Source organism: Typopeltis vanoorti, chromosome 12 (assembly GCF_054136105.1).
Source record: "Typopeltis vanoorti isolate ZY-2024b chromosome 12, IOZ_Tvanoo_1.0, whole genome shotgun sequence".
In the NCBI taxonomy this organism is placed as follows: Eukaryota; Metazoa; Arthropoda; class Arachnida; order Uropygi; family Thelyphonidae; genus Typopeltis; species Typopeltis vanoorti.
In genome coordinates this window covers 86,681,000-86,702,209 of record NC_143560.1, presented here as the reverse complement: position 1 = coordinate 86,702,209, position 21,210 = coordinate 86,681,000, and the positions used below count along the sequence as shown (strand labels likewise).

The 21,210-nt window shown below is 34.1% G+C and overlaps 1 protein-coding gene across 1 annotated transcript; it reads left to right on the top strand.

The window, feature by feature from the left end:
• Positions 1–5,493: 5,493 nt before the first annotated feature.
• Positions 5,494–19,479, top strand: LOC150100965 (parkin coregulated gene protein-like). Its single transcript, XM_090401947.1, has 5 exons — positions 5,494–5,583; positions 8,027–8,161; positions 12,304–12,475; positions 16,748–16,897; positions 19,319–19,479. Exons 1-5 carry the CDS (start codon positions 5,494–5,496, stop codon positions 19,477–19,479), a joined length of 708 nt encoding a protein of 235 aa, XP_090258073.1.
• The last annotated feature ends 1,731 nt before the right edge of the window (positions 19,480–21,210 follow it).

Genomic DNA, 21,210 nt, shown 5'->3' with positions numbered 1-21,210 from the left:
TATGACAATGTACACAAGGCCGGTGGAAGCGGGCATGTGGTGCATGTAGGCGCCGCTACGAAGGGGACACCGTCGGGTTACGGTTCATAGGTTCATTTTGAAGAAACAAAATTTAATATTGATCATTCTTCGAATGATCAATATTAAAATAAATAAGGCCGGATACACCGAATAAAAATTTAAAAAATTGTATATTGTCGCCTCTTTGATCAGCCGGCAGTTTACAATTTTGCAGCGAGATGAGGCTAAATTGCCTGCAGAATTTTGTATCTACTGCAATCTATCTGAAGTGAAATGGTGAACGGTTTTTATGCGCAGAAACAAATTTTCGTACAAAACATTTGTAGCTAGTTAACCAGTCACATGCTACGCATCTCAGTAGGCTATTGACAGTAGAGCAGTGCAGACTATTATTTCGTCTCTTTGTCGTGTTGTGTAATAATTTCTTGTGGGATAAAATAGAAATGGAATCAAAAATTTAAAAAAAAGTTATACAGTGCACAAAATCGTAAGCGTCATGCTGCGAAAGAAGCACATATTAAGAATCAAAGTTGGGCTCTTAATAAATTTGTTAAAATATTAAAATATTCTGAGTCAGATTGTAACCAACTCGATACATCAGAAATCAGAGTTGAAGAACCGTGCACATCATCCGGTTTGCGTGAAAGTACTATTGCAACTATTGACCAAGATAACAAGACGCATGTTTTAAGTGAAAAACAGTTAGGTGAAAACTTTTTCACTTAAAACGCATATTTTAAGTGAAAAACACGAAACTAACACATTGTTAGTCTCTGAAAATTTAGAAGATCCAGGTGAATGGGGAAATATTGATGAAAAATTACGAGTTGTTTTAATTGAAATGGGGCCCGTTCAAAAGAAAAATATAATATATCCCAGAGATACATATGATCGTAAATTTGGCGACACCTATTATAATAGAAAAATGGAAAACGGGGAGCTCGTGCCAAGAACATGGCTCATTTATTCCGAAACCTTAAATTCTGTTTTTTGCTTTTTTGCAAACTTTTCGCACCTACTGAATCAAGAGTCGTGTAGAAGGCTTTAACAATTGGAGAAATGTAAGTACAACTTTGCATAGACATGAGACTAGTTTAACTCACATGGAAAATTTCTTAAAATGGAAGGAACTTGATAAAAATTTTAAAAACAAAACAAAACTATACTTTGAGCCTGGCAAAGCATGTATGAAATACATGTTTTGCCAGACTCAAAATATGTATGAAATGGAAAAGAAACATTGGACTAAAAGAACGCTTGATTGAAATTATATAATTCCTTGGTAGCCAAAATTTAGCTTTTCGCGGATCATCTGATAAATTATATGAAAGGAATAACGGCAATTTTTTTAAATTAGTCGAACTGTTTGCGAAGAGTACACTATTTGAGTAAAGACAGTCAAAATGGAATATTGGAAACCTTAAGTAACGCAATCAGGGATAGAATTTTATTATCAATTCGAAAATTTAAATATTATTCCATAATTTTAGACTGCACACCTGATGTAAGTAAAACAGAACAAATGACCATTATTATTTGCTTTGTTTCCTGTGACAATGGAATTGTCAAGATCAGGAAAAACTTTTTAGGTTTTGCAAATATATCAGATTCCACAGGACGTGGTTTATGTGCAACAATAATGGAACAACTGGAAAAATGGAACATTCCCATTGAAGACATGCGAGGTCAAGGGTATATGACAATGGGACAAATATTATTATTATTATTATTATTATTATTATTATTTTAACGGTGTCTCCATGGAATCAAAAGACTCATCGCGAGAGACCCGACATTGACACACTAACCATTATTTACACAATAACTGTCATACCCCTCCTTAAATTCATTCACAGTTGAAGCATTCACAACCACCTCTGGCAAAGCATTCCACCCATTCACAACCCTCCAAGTAAAAAATCTAGTCCTAACATCCTTGTTAACCACACTTTTACACAATCTCCAGGGATGGCCCCTCGTTCTCTCACATCCTGCACTGGTCTTAAGAATATCATCAGTATCAATCCTGTAAAATCCCTTTAACAATTTAAATACCGCTATCATATCTCCTCTCCTACGTCTATCAGCTAATTTTTGGAGCCCACAGATCATCAATCTATCCTCATAGGGAACATCCCACAGACCTGCAACAATCTTTGTAACCCGCCTCTGAATCCTCTCCACCACTTCCGCATCACCAAGAAATCCTGTCGACCAGATCTGTGCACAATAGTCCAAATGCGGCCTTATTAATGCCTTATAGAGTGGAACAATAACTTCCCTATCCCTGCTTGTTAGTGTGTTCCTCAACAACCATGCAATTTGATGTGATGTTTTGGCAATCTTTGCAATATGCCCTTTAAACGTAAGTTCTCTGTCCACAATAACTCCCACGTCTCTTGTCTCATATGAATGGGAAAAAATATGGGCTCCAAAATTTGCTTTTGAACAAAAATCCACGAGCTTTTTACGTACCATGTGCTGTTTATACTCTAAATTTAATCATTAACGATGCAGCCAAAGTGAATTCAGACACAATTAGTTTCTTTGCAATTATTCAAGAAATATGCAATTTATTTTCATTCTCTTACAAACGTTGACAATCCTTTTAAAATTCGTAAAAAAATTAACATTGGAACAGCCATCAGAAACGCGATGGGAAAGTAAAATTAATGCTTCAGCTCTCCACTATATCAGTCAGGAGAAATTTACAATGCACTTTTTGAAATTTTAAGTAATGAAAATTTTAATAAAGAAACTCGGCATGAAGCACGAACATTATGTGCTAAAATAAAGGACTACAAATTTATTTGCTCTCTTATAACTTGGCATGATTTACTTAACAGAATAAAGCCTGTGAGTAAAATGCTTCAAGACAAAAATATGAACATTACACTTGCTTTAGAATCTATCGAAAACTTAAAAATGTTCTTAGAAGAGTATCGATCAGATACAAATTTTAAAGAAGTTCTAAAAACGGCAAAAGAACTGACTGAAGAGGTGGACGGAGAACAAGAATTTAAAACTGGTTCGTAAGTCTGACGACGAAAGAAGACACGACAATTTGACTACGAGCATCATAACGAAACGCCACAATCGCCAGAAGATAAATTTAGAGTGAGCGTGTTTTATACACTTCTAGACGTTGCAATGTGTTCGTTAATAGAACGTTTTGAACAACTGAAAACATATCATGATAATTTCAATTTCTTGTATAGATTACTTCAAATTAATTACGAAGATTTACGAAATAATTGTGACGATTTAGAGATTCTTTTGAAGGATGGCGACAATAAAGACGTAAATGCAATAGAACTATATGACGAGTTATGTGTTTTCCGTGATATTTTTCTGAAGGATAATTTAAATTTTCAAAACCCTTTCGATATTCTTAATTTTATTTTACAGATTACTACAAATTAATAACGAATATTTACGAAAAAATTGTGACGATTTAGAGATGAAGGACGGCGACAATAAAGACATAAAGGCAATAGGACTATCTGACGAGTTATGTGCTTTTGTCCAATAATTTATCTTTCCCTAACTTTTCAATTGCTTTAAGAATACTATTAACCTTATCTGTTACAAGTTGAAATTGATTAAAACCTACTTATAGGACAAGTATGTCACAAAAAAGGCTTGTTCGTTTGGCGTTAATAGCTATTGAAAATGATATATGTGCGGAATTAGACGTTAAGACCATTATTTCTAATTTGGTGAATATGAAATCAAAAACATTAAAATTTTAATTTAAAAAATTTCAAGTATATTTATGTAATTTAATTTATTTTCTGTTATTCTGTAAAGATGTTATTTTTTGAATATTTATATTAAATTTCTAATTATTTCTGAATTTTTTTCTTATTTTCTCATCTATCTTGAGTTTCTTTGAATTTCCTAAAAGATAGTTCCACTTATAAAAATTATTACAAGTTACTAAGAATTTAGTAACTTGTAAAATGCAAGAATTTTTTAAACTTTAGTTCAAATAAATTTTAACTTTAATTAAAATTCATTTTAATTTTGTTAGCGATTCGGGTCGGTGAGAAGGCTATAATCCCTGTATCATTATATTCAACGATTAAAGTGAAGTGGCTTTATCAAAATTTGCTTTAACTTTTGAGAATTTTTTGAATATTCGGGTTTTTAACGATTATCCTGCCTAATCAACACCCCCTGTTCGAACATTTAGCGAACCAACGTGTGGCTGTTCTGTCAAAATTTATTTAGGAAATTTCAAATAATTAAAATTTTTATTACCGTAAAAGAACCACACACACCTCCGGATCATTACAGGGGCGCTTAGATAGAAATTGCATGCGGGCGGCAAAACCCCTAGCGCCGATTCTGAATGTACTACTCGTAATTTTTAAGTAGTATTTATGTTCTTATGCTGGTATATGTTCTGTTGATTTTGCTGAGGATGTACGATTTGAAGCGGTAGTCATTAGAGAGGTAAAAAAAAAAAAAAAAAAAATACGATACTTATCCACAACAAAGATGGATTGGAGAACTCTGAAATTGGTTGAGAAACTGAGAAACTAGAGGAAACTGAGATCCAACTCATAAATCTACCGACTTTGTATGCGAGTTACTATGAATGTGCAGACACCTCTCTCTGCTGATGCAAAATATTGATTTAATTCATTGCGATATCGCTTGCTTTGCCAATAATATTATCTTCGCTGTCCTGTATTCTTGAAATGTGATCCGTGAGGGATCTTTCGAGCTATCCGCTGTTGATTTAAAAGGCGCATCATGCAAATTAATCACATAAATGTGCAGTATTATATTTAAATGTATTGTACTGTATTTAGTTTCCAAAAGTGTATGCCAACATGCTTAAAGGTCCAGCGTTTCTTTCAGTCAGTTAAGTTTCTTGCGTTTTGGCTTTTGGCTATACTTCAACAGTTATAAATTTAATTTAATTCAATATTTAAAAAAAAACGCATGCACTTTAGTATTGGGATCATGCTATGAAATAAGAAATGTGAAACACTGGGCATGCACATTGAAATTCCACACAGCCTCAGTTTAGAAGAATTTTCTGCTTATAAAAAAAAAAAATAAAAATAAATTGATTAATTAATTTATTTTTATTTTTACATTAATGTAAAAATTCTTACATTTAAAATGTAAGAATTTTTACATTAATTTTCTTTAGTATTTTAATGTATGTTTTATATATGTGTCTTCTGTTTTTTTTCCATATAGGTAACAGAAAAGAAAAAAGAATTATAGGTAACAGTTATTTTTTGCCTTGCTATTCAATCAAAAAGAATTCTTTCAACTATGACATCACTTTGTTGGTCATTTAATCACATTGTTGCGATTTCATCAAAGTAAGAATGAACTGCTGACAGGATCTATTGCTTCCATTTAGTGAACCATCTCGCATGTAACAAAAAGTTTGGCATCAGTCGTTGTTCATCAAAATACCTAACATCAAATAATATCATACGAGACAAAATGGAGCAAAACTTTTTAAGAATAGAGAGGCGGATCCCTATCAGAACGGTAACCGCTTTTACTATTCAGCCTTATCAGAAAAACACCAAGGTGAGTATATTAATTTATATATATTTCTAATTGAATTTACTCAAAACGAGGGGACTTTTGTCAGTATTTTAAAGTTTCAATAGGGAAACACTTAAGAGCAATTTATGTATGTGCATGACGTCATGTTGCGCATTTCATCTTAAACAAATTGACGAATTCGATGAAGCTTAATATAGGAATTTATTCCTCATATGTCCATATTTTATAACTCTATCCACCATTTTGCAAAAGCTTTTAATATAATATACCTAATTAATGCAGTTTCAATTCTATTATTATTGAATTCGCCCTTCTACTGATCCTCTGTAGCAGCTCAGTCAGTTTCGATTATGATTTTTGGTTGGAAAGACCACCTCCAATAGAATCCCGTCAAGGACGTCAAGAAGAACTTTTATCGGGGTTTTTATTTGATCGTAAGTTGATTTTTCGACTTTCCCGCAAAATAGTCAATCTGACCAGAACAACACAAGTAAGATGCAAAGTAGGAGATTCCGGGAATAGAATTTACCAACCTATTCGGACTGATTTACCTACGTGATATAGTGTGGGTCTATGTGCAAGCATAAAACAGAACAGAACAGAACTGATATTTTATCTAAGATAAAATATATAGGAAATGGTGCACCCTACTGCTCTTGCCAAATTGATAGGCAGTGGTCTTTACTGCCTATAAATCCATCACACATATCTGAACTGAATTCATGGCTGCTGATGACTTTGAAAAGACCGAGAACAGAGAGAAAGTACAACAGACAAACGCCTTCATTTCGTGATCATTCTTAGCGTGGATTTTTGTCGAAATTCTTTGAATTCCATGGTCAATTTCTCTGATTTGGAGAAGGAAACCTACTCCTTGCCAAAGAACAACTAACTCAGTATCCTTCTGATAAAAGACCTAGTTCCCCTAATCAACGACTAGAATGAAACCTAGAACGTGCTTTCTTCTTCTTTAGGTCGAACCATTATGAAACCAGAAAGGTTGCCACAAAAGCTACATAAGAGATCTTGTTAGTGTCGCTTTATATAATTCAATAAACTAAAGAAATCGAAAAGCATATAAATGAGTTCTGATGAGCATATCGTTAATTCAACGAGAACATTCTTATTAATGTTTTAAAGTTAAGTTAGAAATAAAGGTTACACTACTCACTCTCACTTCTCTCGTTCGTTCTTCAATTATATTTTTCCAGCCGTTTACGTTGTACGTTTTCATATTGTTGTTCCATTTATTTTTACGAAAACTGCGTTAGCTGTCACCTGAACAGCTTCTTATCATTAGCACTAGAGCTACCACGAGTATCACTATCAGTAGGGATGCTAATATTTGCATCACGTATATTTTTCTTCGCGTGGCTTTTCGTGATAATGACTTTGTCGTTGCTCTCCAATGTTCGATAACTCTTATTGCACATACTGGAATAATCACTGGCTAATGATAATGGTTAATCTGTTATCAAACATGGCTAATACTGAGCAAGAAAGTGAAGAACTACGAACTCAGTTATTACAAGCTTACACATCTCAAGGTTAAAGGTCGGTCAGTCTACCGTAGAGAATTCATTCACGAACGGTTACACCTCGCAACAAAGCATCACATCTCATGCGCTCCACAGACCTCAAACGAAATTCTTTTTCTTTTTCAGGAATTGAGATAGATGAACCAGTATATCTCAGTATTTTGATTAATCAAAAACAATGAGGTACAACAATCACCTTATTTATTTCCACGTAATATTGGAGAGAGAGCATCTTCTAGCTTTACTTTAGGACCGGCAGTGATGGAACGAAGCGAAAAGAAACGAGGTCTCTTTGAAAATTAGTTCCAAAAGTTATGCTATTAATATATTATTAATATAATATATTAATCTCACCCCCAAAAGGTTATAAGCCTATAGTCCATAGTAGAAGCAGGGGATTGAGGGTTAAATAATCCAAGAATTTTATTCTAGACACCAAATAGTGCAATAATTTTTAAGCCACTTCAGACTTCCAATGAGCAGATTCTACCATCTCAAGACCATCACAAGTGTCCTTGTTAGAGTGAGATCGCTGTTGATCAGAGAGAGTGGAGATGCTACTATCGAGAAAACCTACCAACGTTTGCTTGATAGTTACTTCGAGTATTCATAGTTCAATTGGTAATCGGCAACGTATTTTGGATGGAACCTCCAGGTTTGAATCGCATCTAGAATCTATATAAAAGTTTTTTTCCTGTAAGTGAGTTCTTCGATCTCATACTAAAGCAAAAGGGATTTTTATCCTACAAACCGGCAATAGAATGTTATGTTGTTTAAAGCTATAAAAATAAATTTGTATTAAATTAAAACTTGAGTGTTTTTAGCTGTAAGGATAATTCATAGCATGTTGTTTGCTAATCACTTCGAGACGTAAAGATATAAAAGTTGTTTTTTTAATCTCAGAAGCTTTTTTTAATCATTTTTAGGTTTCGCAACCACCAAGCAGTAATGCATTTAAGGAAAGGTCACTGACGAAAACAGAGTTCAGATATTATTATAACAGAAGAGAACTTCCAATTGCCATGGATTACAGCACTCATCAGTATAGAATAAAATGGCTGGTAGGTATCAGATTATTTCTTCAAGAAATGTTTGAGCCTTGGCGTTTTCTAGCACTACACCAACAAAAGCTCTATTTGAATCCATAAGTAAACTCTAAATAACGCAATTAATTAAGTTATTCTTTTGGTAAATTTCCATGCTTGGCACACACTATATAAAGACAAGAATAAATGCGAAATTTTTCAGCAGTGACAGTGATCGGTTGAAGAAAAAGTAGTAGGATGAAATCTCTTATTTATCTTATTTATCTTATTTATTAACTTTATTTATTTCGTATTAAGAAACATATCAGTGGTATATCATTATTGCTGGTGCAGTTAGTTCGACATGATGTTCAATAACTGAATTATGAAACCATCTCCTTGTTGAAGTTGTGAACAAGACTATTTGATCATCTCTAGAACACGTTTTACAGATTATCTATCTTTTAGCTACTCGCAAATAATATGCAGTGAAAATTGTGGCTAACGAGGCCAACCTAAGAAAAACTGCCAAGTGAGGGACGAAAGAATATAAGGCAATTTCTATGAGATGGGGGATATCAGCTTAAAGATATTATACACCTTCTGTCCAAAAAGAAACCGAACGTTTCGAAAATAGAAGAAACTACTGGCGCCACCTTTTGTATCTTTTTTGTTGTCGAAAGAAAGCAACTTCATTAGTGTTGTATCAGCGGTTTATGACATTTGTTTCATTAGAAGCTGAGTTATAGTGCCAAGAGTGACAGTGTGTTCTGACGAACGGTCGGTCGTCACGATATTCATGCTGTACGCGACGAATTCTCGCTTTCAATTCGCCAGGAAGAACGAATTCTTTGTGGATAATGCCTTCGGAAACAAATCAGCATTGTCTTTACTTTTGACTTCTCCAAGCGACTTTTTTTCGGATGCCCCTCTTCTGGTGGTCTCCATTCAGCACTCTGGCGCTTTGTTTCGGGCTCATACTCAAAACCACGTTTCATCACCAGTAGCGAATATTCGAACATTTCAAGGAAGTTTAAGTCCTTACGAGCGGTTTTAATGAAGTCCTTGCAGTGTTCAATTCGATACATTTTTTGGTCGTCGGTCAACTTGTGGGAAACAAATCACGAATTCAATTTACGAAGGCCCAAACTCTCGGTCAAAATGTTGTGCACAGTTGATTTTGGAATCCCCAATTCATCTTCAATCAATCTCACGGACGATTTCGGGATTTCTTTGATGAAATCACACACTTTTGAATGTTAACTTCTTTCAGTCCAGTTTTTTGATGGCCCGGCTTTTCGTCGTCCTCAAGCTTCTCACGACCACTTTGAAATCGCTTAAACCACTGTTCAACTTGAGTACGGGATAAGTATTCATCACCGTATGCTTTTTGAAGCATTTGATGCGTTTCGGTAAAACTTTTACCAAGTTTAACACAAAAGTAAATCGCAGCTCTCTGTTTGAAACTCATTTTCCAACCGTTCGTCAAAACACACTGCCACTCTTGGCGCTATAACTCGGCTTCTAATGAAACCAATGTGATAAACAGTTGACACAACACTAATGAAAGTCTCTACTTTCGACAACAAAAAAGATACAACAAGTGGCTCCACTAGTTTCTTCTGTTTTCAAAGAGTTCGGTTTCTTTTTGGACAGAGGATGTACTGCCCGAAAAAAAGTAACATCTTAGACTTCGTCCACTAATAAAATAACTATTTCACTACTAAAAGTATCAAAGCAAGCGTTATTATCTATTTTTTATGTAAATCCCACGAAAGACTGCTAATCTAGAATATATTAGTATCAGAACTTCGTTAGGGTAGATTTTTTAAAAAAAATTTAAACACTCCTTTAGTATAAAAGCATGATATGAATACTCTCATTTAGGAATGCAGTAAAATGTTAAACATCACTGTTCTTGGAAATTTATCTAAGTGTCCATTTAATAGTTAGTACTTGACAAAAACGCCTAAAAGTAAATCTAAATGTAATTATCTTTCGAACAAAATATTTATTATGCAGAAAGTCATCAAGGAAAGCTGTTATTTTTTTCCAGAAATAAGGATGCTTATTAAATAAAGTCAAGAAAATCGACCGTAGAACCCACATTAATTCAGACAGTAACATATCTTGTTAGGTTTAGGTACCAAGAGATGGCAGCACTTTCTTGCTGGTCTCATCGGCGGCGGCTTATAATTAGTGATAGTCACGGACCAGCTATCTTTGTTTGACTACCGGCGAAGATCAACTGTCCACTTAGTCTTCAAAAGCTAGATAGGATTAAGAGGCCTCGTCTACTCCCTATAAGGGAATAAAAAGGCGTCAGCACATTATTATTATTACTATTAAATAAACGGCTCCATAGCGCAATTGGAAGAACGAGGGTACGCTGTGCCTTTCGAGTGAAAAAGGCCTAAGTTCGACTCTCGTCTTAATGAGAGGAATCTTTATATCGATTTATTTCAATTGAAGGTGAGTTAGGCAATCTCATACGGAGGTAGAAGGGTTTTTTTTCTCCCGGAAACTCGGCAGAACGTTTCTCTAGTTGGAGACTAGAATTGAACATATAATGGCCTGTCTTCATGCACCTTAGCGTTATAAATACAAATATCTTTTCCCCAGAACTTTACAGGCACCTTCTATCTCTTTATAGATTCCCCTTTCATTTTTGTAATAATGCTTTTAGAATATAAGATCAGTCTGTCGCATGCCTCCAATCAGAAATTAAGTTTTGAATGACCTTGTTTAGAACGAAGTTATGTTTCTATGAATGTAACTCTGTTCTTCAAGAATGCGATGTAGTATCACTAACTTAGTACATGACTGTCGGACTCTCTTCCACCCTATACAGCATCTCCGTAGTGAGTCTGAAGGACTAATCGACATACTCTCTTTGCTCAGAAAAGAACTGAATTCGAATTTTCGCCAATGATTCTGAGGAAACTGTGCAGGGATTTTTTTTTTTTTTTTTTTTACTTTATTTGACGATGGGGGTAATCATCTTATATCGGGTTCTTTAATGCTAATATGACCGTAAGATGATATTCAGCTTTCAGTAGGACTTTTCTGAATCTTACAGTTTTTTTTAATAATGTGTAAGATATGTCAGAGGAAAGGGATGGAATGTAAATTGACTCCCACTAGTAGTCAATTCACTAGGACTCCACGGAGGTGCTAATAATGATTATTACTCCATTGTTAGCCGCATTCGCTCATTTTATTGTTACTGTTATTTTAGTAACCTTACCAATGAATTACTGAAAATCTAGTGTAAACACAACACACATAATACAAAGATAAGACACAGATAAAAGCGAAACAATGCTGTTATTGTTTTCTTTGAATAATAGGCTCTACTTTCTGTAAAATATTAAGGACTGATTGTTTCTAAAGATATATGTTACAATAAGAAAGTAAGAAGAGAACATTGCTTTCGAAGTTGAACTATCAATAAATAAATAGGGAATAAATGCAGGTCGTTCTTTTAGCAGGATTCAGGAAAAAAAAAAAAAAAAGAAAGCGAAAGAATTAAAAATGTAATTTCATTTAAATAATGCCCTTGAAATTATGAGAATTTCAAGGGCAATTTATGAGAAATTATTCAGCAACAGAAAGGAAGCATACGTGTGATAGACAGTGAAGTATATACGTGAGAGTTATTATTGAACAATGCTATCTGCTAAACAAAACAAGGACCTTTTGAAGACATGCTGGTTGATGCTTTTCTTAATGTGGGTACAGTATACAGTTTAGGTATATAATGCCTTACCTAAACTGAATTTGTTTAATGACTAGCACTTCACAGAAGAGACTGCTTGATTTTGGTTTGCTTGAGAAAACTGTAGAAGGTTTGTTTACATCATAAAAATCAATGACTTATTCAATGTCTATGCACAGGAGCAGATAAATTCAAGGTAGTTTGAATAAGATATTTTCATGTTTACAAAACAATATTTTTTTTCATTTATTTATTTTAACTATAATAAATTGACTAGTCTATATTTCAAGAATTTTGTAACGTAAATCCTTTCATTGGTAACAGTTAGATTCTCTTTCAATTTATAACTAGATCTTTATTAAAAAAATACTTGCCCAAGCTTTGAGCCTTAATTAAATTTCAACTGAGTTCAGTGAGCTCATAATTTTAACTTGAAAATTATAACAATTCTAACATCTAGGCAGATCTGGATAAAATCAACTATCGATATTACCTTCCGCTGTTTTTCGAAGGCCTGAAGGAAATCGGTCATCCTTATGAACATTTGGTGAACCAAGGAATTTATGACATGCTTGGAAAATCAGGAACGGACACTTTGCGCGTTTTGCCTATACTAGTTCAGCATATGAAAGGTAAGCAAATTGTGTATTTTTTAAGCTAATTGCACTTCATAATTTTATATGACAAAACTTGTATCGGTGTTAGTTATACTTGATAATTCAATATATCCACTATTTCAGAAAATTATGTGCGCCAGTTCTAATTTTTTATTTGGAGGGAAAAAAATACTGTGTAGTGTCGTAGAATTTTTTCAGTTTATTATTATCAAGACACTCCTTATTAACTTAGTTTTTCACATGAGATCTTATTGGACGCCATATGGTTGCTTCCGTATCTCTTAGGGTTTTGGGGAGTGACGTCTTTGTTGGGAGAAGAAGTGACAAGGTCGCAGATGTCCTTTTCACAGAGAATTAATAAGACAATGTCAAACATTTATGCTCATGGTGGGATTGGAACGCACAGCATGTTGGTTAGAAAGCGAGTATGCTATCCTCTCGGCCAACGAGGATGGGTCTCTCATACGGAGGTGGTAGAGGGACTTTTCTTACTTACTAGAAACTGGGATTTTTCAATCTCAACAAACAGTTAAACGGGCCATAAGATTACACGCAATTAACAAACACAATATTCTTGCCTCATGACCTTAGTTGCTTCGGCCGCAATTCCAAACTACCCAACAAGACATTCCTAGCCTTATCGATGAACAACCTGTAGCATTTACCAAATGAACTTCCTCGGAAGTTCAGTTCGTTCTTCTTCTGCAGTGAGTTAGTTTCGTTCTCTTTAAGGTGCATTTTCACTATTGGCATTTTCTATATCTGAGCACTTCCGTATCGCAGTCGCGAGGACAACGCGATACATATCACGTTGTATCAGCGATTACATTAGTTTTATCTGTCTCTCTGTAAACATATAATGTTCCATTCTGACATGACATGAGCTGACGAATTTTATTGAAATTTATTATTTGGGATCATTACTAAAGTTTGATAATCGGTTTTAATTTTGGTTTCGATCAGACCATTTTTAATGGCAGGAAGGTTTGAATGTATGCAAGTAATAACTCCATTCTGGCTAGATAAATATCAATGAAATGAAATGAGGTACTGGGATCTCTTCTAAAATTTATCTACCCATTTTAATTTTTATTTCAGTCGGACCATTTTGCAGAAAAAAAATGGCAAAATGATATAAAATTATATGTTAGAAATTACAATACATAATGGGGATGAGGATCTTCTATGCATAAACCAAAAAAATAAATAAAGTAAAATAGGGAACAGCTTTCATTAAATGCTTCCGTCAATTGCTGCCTGTAGGAAGTTCTGTTTGTCCGTAGACTTCTCAGGCGATGGGGATCTCGTTCTTGACAGGCTGTATCAGAACCACAGTTACACCTTTCAGACCAGCAAAGGGATTACTTTCCCCACTGATTAACACCCTGGATATCTCATCTTTTGAGAAACCAATCAGCTCTGTTGTTTTCAAAATGGTGGCTCCAACCAGATGGGCATCCACAACAAGCCCTTTATCGAACTCCGAAAGGGACCAACTAAACAGAAAGGAAATATTTCTTAGGAAATAATTTAAAATAAATAAATAAATACTTATGACAGATCAGTAAAGTTTATTATTATTAGTAGTAGTAATATTAGTATCAGTATTCTGAAGTATTAGTATGCTAAAGACTGCCATAATCACACCCATATACAAACAAGAAATTTAATCTGCAATTACAGACCCATAGCAACATTACCAATTATCAATCAAATTATGGAGCGGATCGTACTAAAGACACTCACAGCATACACAGAAAACTTTCATATTATCCCGAAAACACAATACGGTTTTCAGAAAAATAAGGGAACACTCTTGGAAGACTTTACAGACGTAATTAATACCGCCTTAGACCAAAACAAAATTGCCATGGTAGTCTTTATTGATCTAACAATAGCATTTGACACACTTACACATCAAATCTTACTAGAAAAGCTGAGGCATGTTGGAATAGATGGGCTTCTGCACAGGTGGTTTACAAACTATCTTCGAAATAGAAAGAATATCACACGTATCGGGTCAAACCGAAGTAGAGAGCTACCAGTAACCTGTGGAATGCCATAGGGAGCTACTTTCCCCAACTCTATTCAACATTTATACTCACGATATTAATCGGCTACCACTCAAAGATAAGATCTTCCAATACGCAGACGATACAGCTATAATATCCATCCATAATAACGCAAGCATAGCCCAAACAAATATGCAACATGATATAAATCTGCTCATAGACTGGCTCACTCCATACACCTAAATTCAGATAAGACAAAATTAATGATATTCAGAAATCCACTGACTCGACCAGTTGATAACAAATATATAACCATCCAACATCCGCTCCCCAACATAAAAAACACACCGAACAGTAAAACCACTACAATCACTCAGGTTGAAACAATACGATACCTTGGAATTTACTTCGATTAAGATATGAACTGGAATAGCCACATAAACCATCTACACAACAAACTCCGAACAATAACTGACAAACTCTACAGGTTAAAAGACATAGCTCCACATGCCTAAAAACGCTAATATACAAAGCACCATGCCAAAATATACTAAGATACGCTATAACAACGTATGCTTTCTGTGCACCCTACAAACTAAATACATTAATGTCATTACAGTACAAAATGATAAAACGGATCTTTTGGGAATAAAGAGACAATATCGACTTTATATACATTGCAATGTCAGAACACAAAATACTGACAGCAAAACACTTATGTCACTATGCAGCTTTGCTAAAACATTATTTCGATGCCATCTACAGGACAGTCAGAAATACATGCTGTATAACAAGACCTCAGTGTGTGTGTGTGTGTGTGTGTGTGTGTGTGTGTGTGTGTGTGTGTGTGTGTGTGTGTGTGTGTGTGTGTGTGTGTGTGTGTGTGTGTGTGTGTGTGTGTGTGTGTGTGTGTGTGTGCGTGCGTGCGTGCGTGCGTGCGTGCGTGCGTGCGTGCGTGCGTGCGTGCGTGCGGGCGGGCGGGCGGGCGGGCGCAAATTTCTCAATCATAGATTTCGTAGCTTCCCAACACAGCAAAAAAAAAAACCAATAAATAATAACCAACTGGTGTCATCCTCTGATAAGCTTACATATAAGCTTCGAGGATAAAAGCAGAGAAATTAGTTCTCATCCAAGATGTATCATATGTAACCAAATGCATGTAATGTATATATGTAAACAAAAGTAAGTAATGTATCATATGTAATCAAATGTATGTTATGTATGTAATAACTGTTACAAAAGTATGCAATATAGAGTGATTATATCCATTAATATTGTATATATAGAGTGTAAAATTGCAACGAAAAATCTGTAATAATCATCATTATAAATATTATAATAATATATGCTGTAAACAGTTATTGTTAATAATAACATTATTATTATTTTAAAAAAAAATTTATGTACGACAAAGTATTTGTTATGCATAATTGTGTTCATATAATGTATGTAATTTACCTAAGAAATAATAAAATGTTAAAAAAATTATAATAATAATAATAATAATTATTATTATTATTATTATTATGAAACAATACGATACCTTGGAATTTACTTCGATGAAGATATGAACTGGAATAGCCACATAAACCATCTACACAACAAACTCATGTGACACTTCCAGGGAATCCAAGGACTCATCGCCGGAAGGCACTCTACTCTACTTCGCTAAATACATCTCACCTTCTCCACTACTACTTAATTCTCCTACTACGCTACTACTACCATCAACGCCATCTACCGCCCATCATCACCAACAACAGTACTTTTTGTCTGTAAATTGCGTGCCGTTCTGAAGACCGATTTGTCTGTACGCGGGATGATAAACCCGACAGTCCATGAGATAAAACTCTGCTTAATCATCCTTAATGAAGCATTCTAAATTTCTAACCTTTTATTATTTTAAATATATCCAGAATATGATGAAAACAGTAAAAAAAGTAGAGTTAAAGAGTTAAAAAGCAGAAGCATAAGTGACCAGAACTTGTATAGAATTTTAAATAACTGCAGGCAGATTAAACAGGAAAGCTATTGTTCGTGGTAGCCTCAACCTATCGGACGAGGCTACCACAGCGGATGAGGATGATGACGAATCACAATGGTTGATTGCTTGAATGGCATGTAACTTAAAAAAAAAAAAAATAAAAAAACTTTTCCAGATAGGTACAAAATGAACTGATAAAACTTTTGCACAATAATGCTGATAGGTTTTATTCTGATAAATGTTTTCCCATTTTTAATTAATAGATTAACGATTTTTATGTATACTTTTTAGAGGCCTTTAGAACAAGAAATTTAAGGGTGATTATAAATACTTGTCGTGTACTACAGCGTTTAGCCACTTCATCAAAACTGGTTGGTCTCGCGTTGCTAAAATATTACGAAGATCTTCTGCACATTCCTAGAATGTTTAAAGGGAAAAATGGTAAGCAAAATTTTTGAGAAAGTTGTGACCAATTCTGATCTATTTTGTTGGAATCCACTAAATAATATTTAAAAGACAACAAGCAGAGGGAGAAAGGAAAAATAGATGATAATACAACGCTTCCGGGAAATTTGTTTCTAAATATATGGATTGGCTTTATCCGGCTGTGAGATTCTCGATGTTTTGATTCTTCTGTCATTACAGCTTTCTCCTAATCTAGGGCTTTATTCTGGGCTCCTCTCCTTGGAAAAGCCTGGATGGGATGAAGCCCTGAAATGTTCTAAATGAGCAAGATTTTTTTTGGCTTATCATATTTTAAAGCAATGTGACAGTTTAAACGGCCATATTTCTTCCAGGCAGCCTAATCTTATTTTATTATTTTTTAAATGTGAATATCGCCTCCCTAATCTACAAACCTATCGTACATTACTATTGTAATAACTAGTTAATTATTAATAGGTAATAGTAATAACTTTTTTATTCCCAGTTGATATCTGAAGCCAACTATTAATCCATTATGACCAAAGAACTTCTTAAAGATGATTCTAAATGGGAGATTAAGGCCGATTCGCAATGACCAGACCGAAGTTAAGTGTGGCCATTACTAGCATTCACTTCTCAAGATTAAAGGCAAAATACCAGTATCTCATTTCATTCACCTCAGCTGAAACATCACGAACGATCACTCCCAATCATTAGCTGAGAAAACAACGATGACGCTAGATTAATTTTTATTGTATGGAGAGAGCTTTAAAGTGCGAATCCAATATTAGTACTGTGTGTGTGTGTGGAGGGGGGGGGGGATAGGAGGTTTGGAACAGTACTGTATAACCAGTGGTGTGTTGGTAAATTTTTAACAACTGGCTCGCTTTATGAAAAATTTGATTCTTCACAAAGTTCTATTGTATCTTCAGATGTCTTTGTTTCTGCTCTTCTTCAAATTTTGTCCTTTTAATGTTTAAGAAGTTTCGTTCTATTTCATTTTTTTTTTTTTTCAACTAACGGCTAACCGCTTTTTCTACCGCAAAACTCTAACCCTGATTAAAATTATTTTAATTATTAAAAAAAGAGAAAAACCGAAATAAAAACATATATTAAAGAAAATTTTCCTATATTACCTACAACTTACCTATTATCAAATGAAATCCTGAACAAAAAAAAAAATGTAACACTAATATTACCACTCGTAGTCGATCAAATGATCAGAGACTGTAGCCGTCGCGACGAATTTTTGTATTTATCGATAGTGCAACAATGTTGCATTTCCAAGAACTTAATGTTGCAAGTTCTTGGAAATTCGCCGAAAAATATTATTATTATTCCTGACACCTCCAAGGAGTCAGAAGACTCATCGCAGGTGGACACCTACAACTGTCTCAACCACTACACCGAACCTCTACTACGAATCAAACCCATAAAATAAGTCATTATTGTTTATTCAAATACCCAGTTCGGGAGTTTTGATAACGTGTTTGTGTTTTAATGAATACAGACATTGTTTAGTAAATAAAATCGTTTCCAAATTCCCGTTCGTAAATTGAGTTTGTGTTTTGTGAATTCTCCTTTATGCATTTATTTTTGATAATAATAATAATAATAATAATAATAATAATAATAATAATAATAATAATAATAATAATAATAATAATAATAATAATAATAATAATAATAATAATAATATATGTAAGTGTTTATTATACAATTTCAAAATATTTACGAGAAAAAGTATATACCACCATTCATCATCTATCCTTTCATAAAGAATTTTAATAACCGGCTCGCCCGACTTAAAAACATTAACAACCGGCTGGCTAAATTTTAAAAATTTTAACAACCGGCTCGCACGAGCCAGTCCCAACACACCACTGTGTATAACTATATCGAGCATCTTCTTAATGCCGCTAATTATTCATTGAATTTAATGACAACCAATGATACATGAGTTTAGTGGAAATTTAACCTTTCTCACCAGTTTCTTTTTGTTTTTGACCAGTCGCGGGGGGGGGGAGGTTTGCGAAAACTGTTTTTGTTTATCATGTGTTTGATATGATATCTCTTTATGTATAATTGGCCGAATGCAATCTTAATATTAACTCAGTTTGGTATAGCTAACTAATATCTTATTTGTATAATTTTTTTTTAATATCTACTGTGAATGGGCTGAGGTTAGATAATCCGGCAACCGTGATATAAAATGTAAACATGACACCTTCAAGTATTCGATATGTAGGGTGGTGATCTCACACAGGAAGATGAAATTTCGTATACTATCTAAAGATGTTAACAAATATTCCTATCACAGTGGGATTTGAATCCCACGTATAGACTGGGAATGCACATACGCTATCCGCGCTTTCAACCAGCTAAAAAGAATTCATTTTTGAATATATTTTTAATACTAGTATTCTTCTATTTTTACAGTTAACCTCTTGGATCACATCGAGTATGCCCAAAGGAAGAAGCTCAACTTGGGCGACATCATACAGGAGACCCTGGAGACATTAGAATTTACTGGAGGTGAAAATGCACACGTGGAGATCAAATATAATGTGCCAACTTATGTATCATGTTTCCACAACTAATCTATATTTATCTGGACGATACTCTTGTAATTATAGGGAATTTAATAAACATTCGTTGTGGCCTCCGGTGATAATACTTCTTTTTCTCATCTGTGTGTTATGTATTAATTTAAACTTAAGTCTAGGGAGGGTATGTTTAATAAATTAAAAAAAAAAAAAAACTAACAGAACTGTATAAGAATTTTGCAGTAAATAAAGTTCGAAAAATAGCAGTTTTTTTTTTTTTTTTAAATTTCTTCCAGTACAAGATCCGTTCATCATATGAGTGATACCAGTACTGTCTGTAAAAGTATGCGCCATAAAGTCGACCCTTAGTTGAGTGAAAAGATCAACTGAGTAAGTGCTGTGTTTTAAAGTCACTCAAAAAAAAAAAAAAAAAAAAAAAAAAAAAAATCGAACTATTAAAATGAGTAGAATTTTACTTTCTCCAATATTCACTTGACTTATAATAATAACATAGTTTACTGTTTACTATGGACAGATTTTAAATTTAATAATTTGTTTTCCAACAGAATGTAATCGATAGTCGACGTTGGGTAATTTTAGGCCTTTTTGCGAGTTAACCAGTTAATTGTCAGATGATATATAAAAATAAATAAATAAATAACACGGAGCTTTAACGATTCAGTGGTTTAGGCGAAGACCTTTGGTTGAAAAGCCCTGTGTTCAAATCCCGTAACATATAATATATATATAAAGGCTTAAGACTTGTCACCCTTATCCTAAAATAATGGTTACGCAAGCCACTGTTGGCAGGCCTTAGAGATTTGTAAGCACGCAGATTGTTATTAATGCTTATTATGAAAAACACACCAGTATATGCCACAAGGGAGATTATTATTATGTGACTCCTCCAAGGAGTCCACTGACTAATCGTGGGAGGGCACACTACTCTGCTACACCACAACTATCTCCTTACTTAATCCTCCAACAAGGCAGCACTACTATATTCACCACAGCGCCATCTACGGTCTAACACTAGTTGGGTGATAGATTATCACATTCATAAACAGTAGTAGCCTTATGGTGTATTTATACCAAATTTATTTATTTATCGTATGGCTTGTACACATGATTAAAAGACAATAAGATATAATACACATGAGTATAGATAAGATACACATATATGATAAAAAAAAATTTTTTTTAAAAAGTCTACATTCAGGCAAATACAAATATGAATCAGACAGAAGTCATATTTTAACATTTAGGTTTTTGATCCAGTTGATCGCCTCTGGGCATAGGTCAAAGATATCCTTAAAGTCACCTGGATATGCTGTCAGCTCCAGTGGCGTATTTAGGTATAGGTGGTGTAGGTCCGGGCCTAGAACGACAAAGTTTGAGAGGAGGCGGAAATTACCGGGCTCTCATTTTTGTAATTATATTGATATTACGAATTTACGATATAAATAGGTTATACATGTAAATCAACATATTCATTAAATATGGGGGGGTGCCACTTTCTGCTGGCCTAGGGGCGGGAAATATCTAAATACGCCACTGGTCAGCTCGCATTCCTGTACTATATGTAAATGGTTTGGGTCTCAGCTCCACAGGGACAGTGGTGATTTGGTATCTTACCAAATTTATACCAAAATATTGTGACTTTACAATTTTCTTATGAATCCGAGAAAAAAATTACAAAAAATAAAAATAATAAAAATAACAGAGCGAACATTATATGATCCGCCTGGATTATAAGGATGAATTTGCTGTATTTGGAAAAATTAT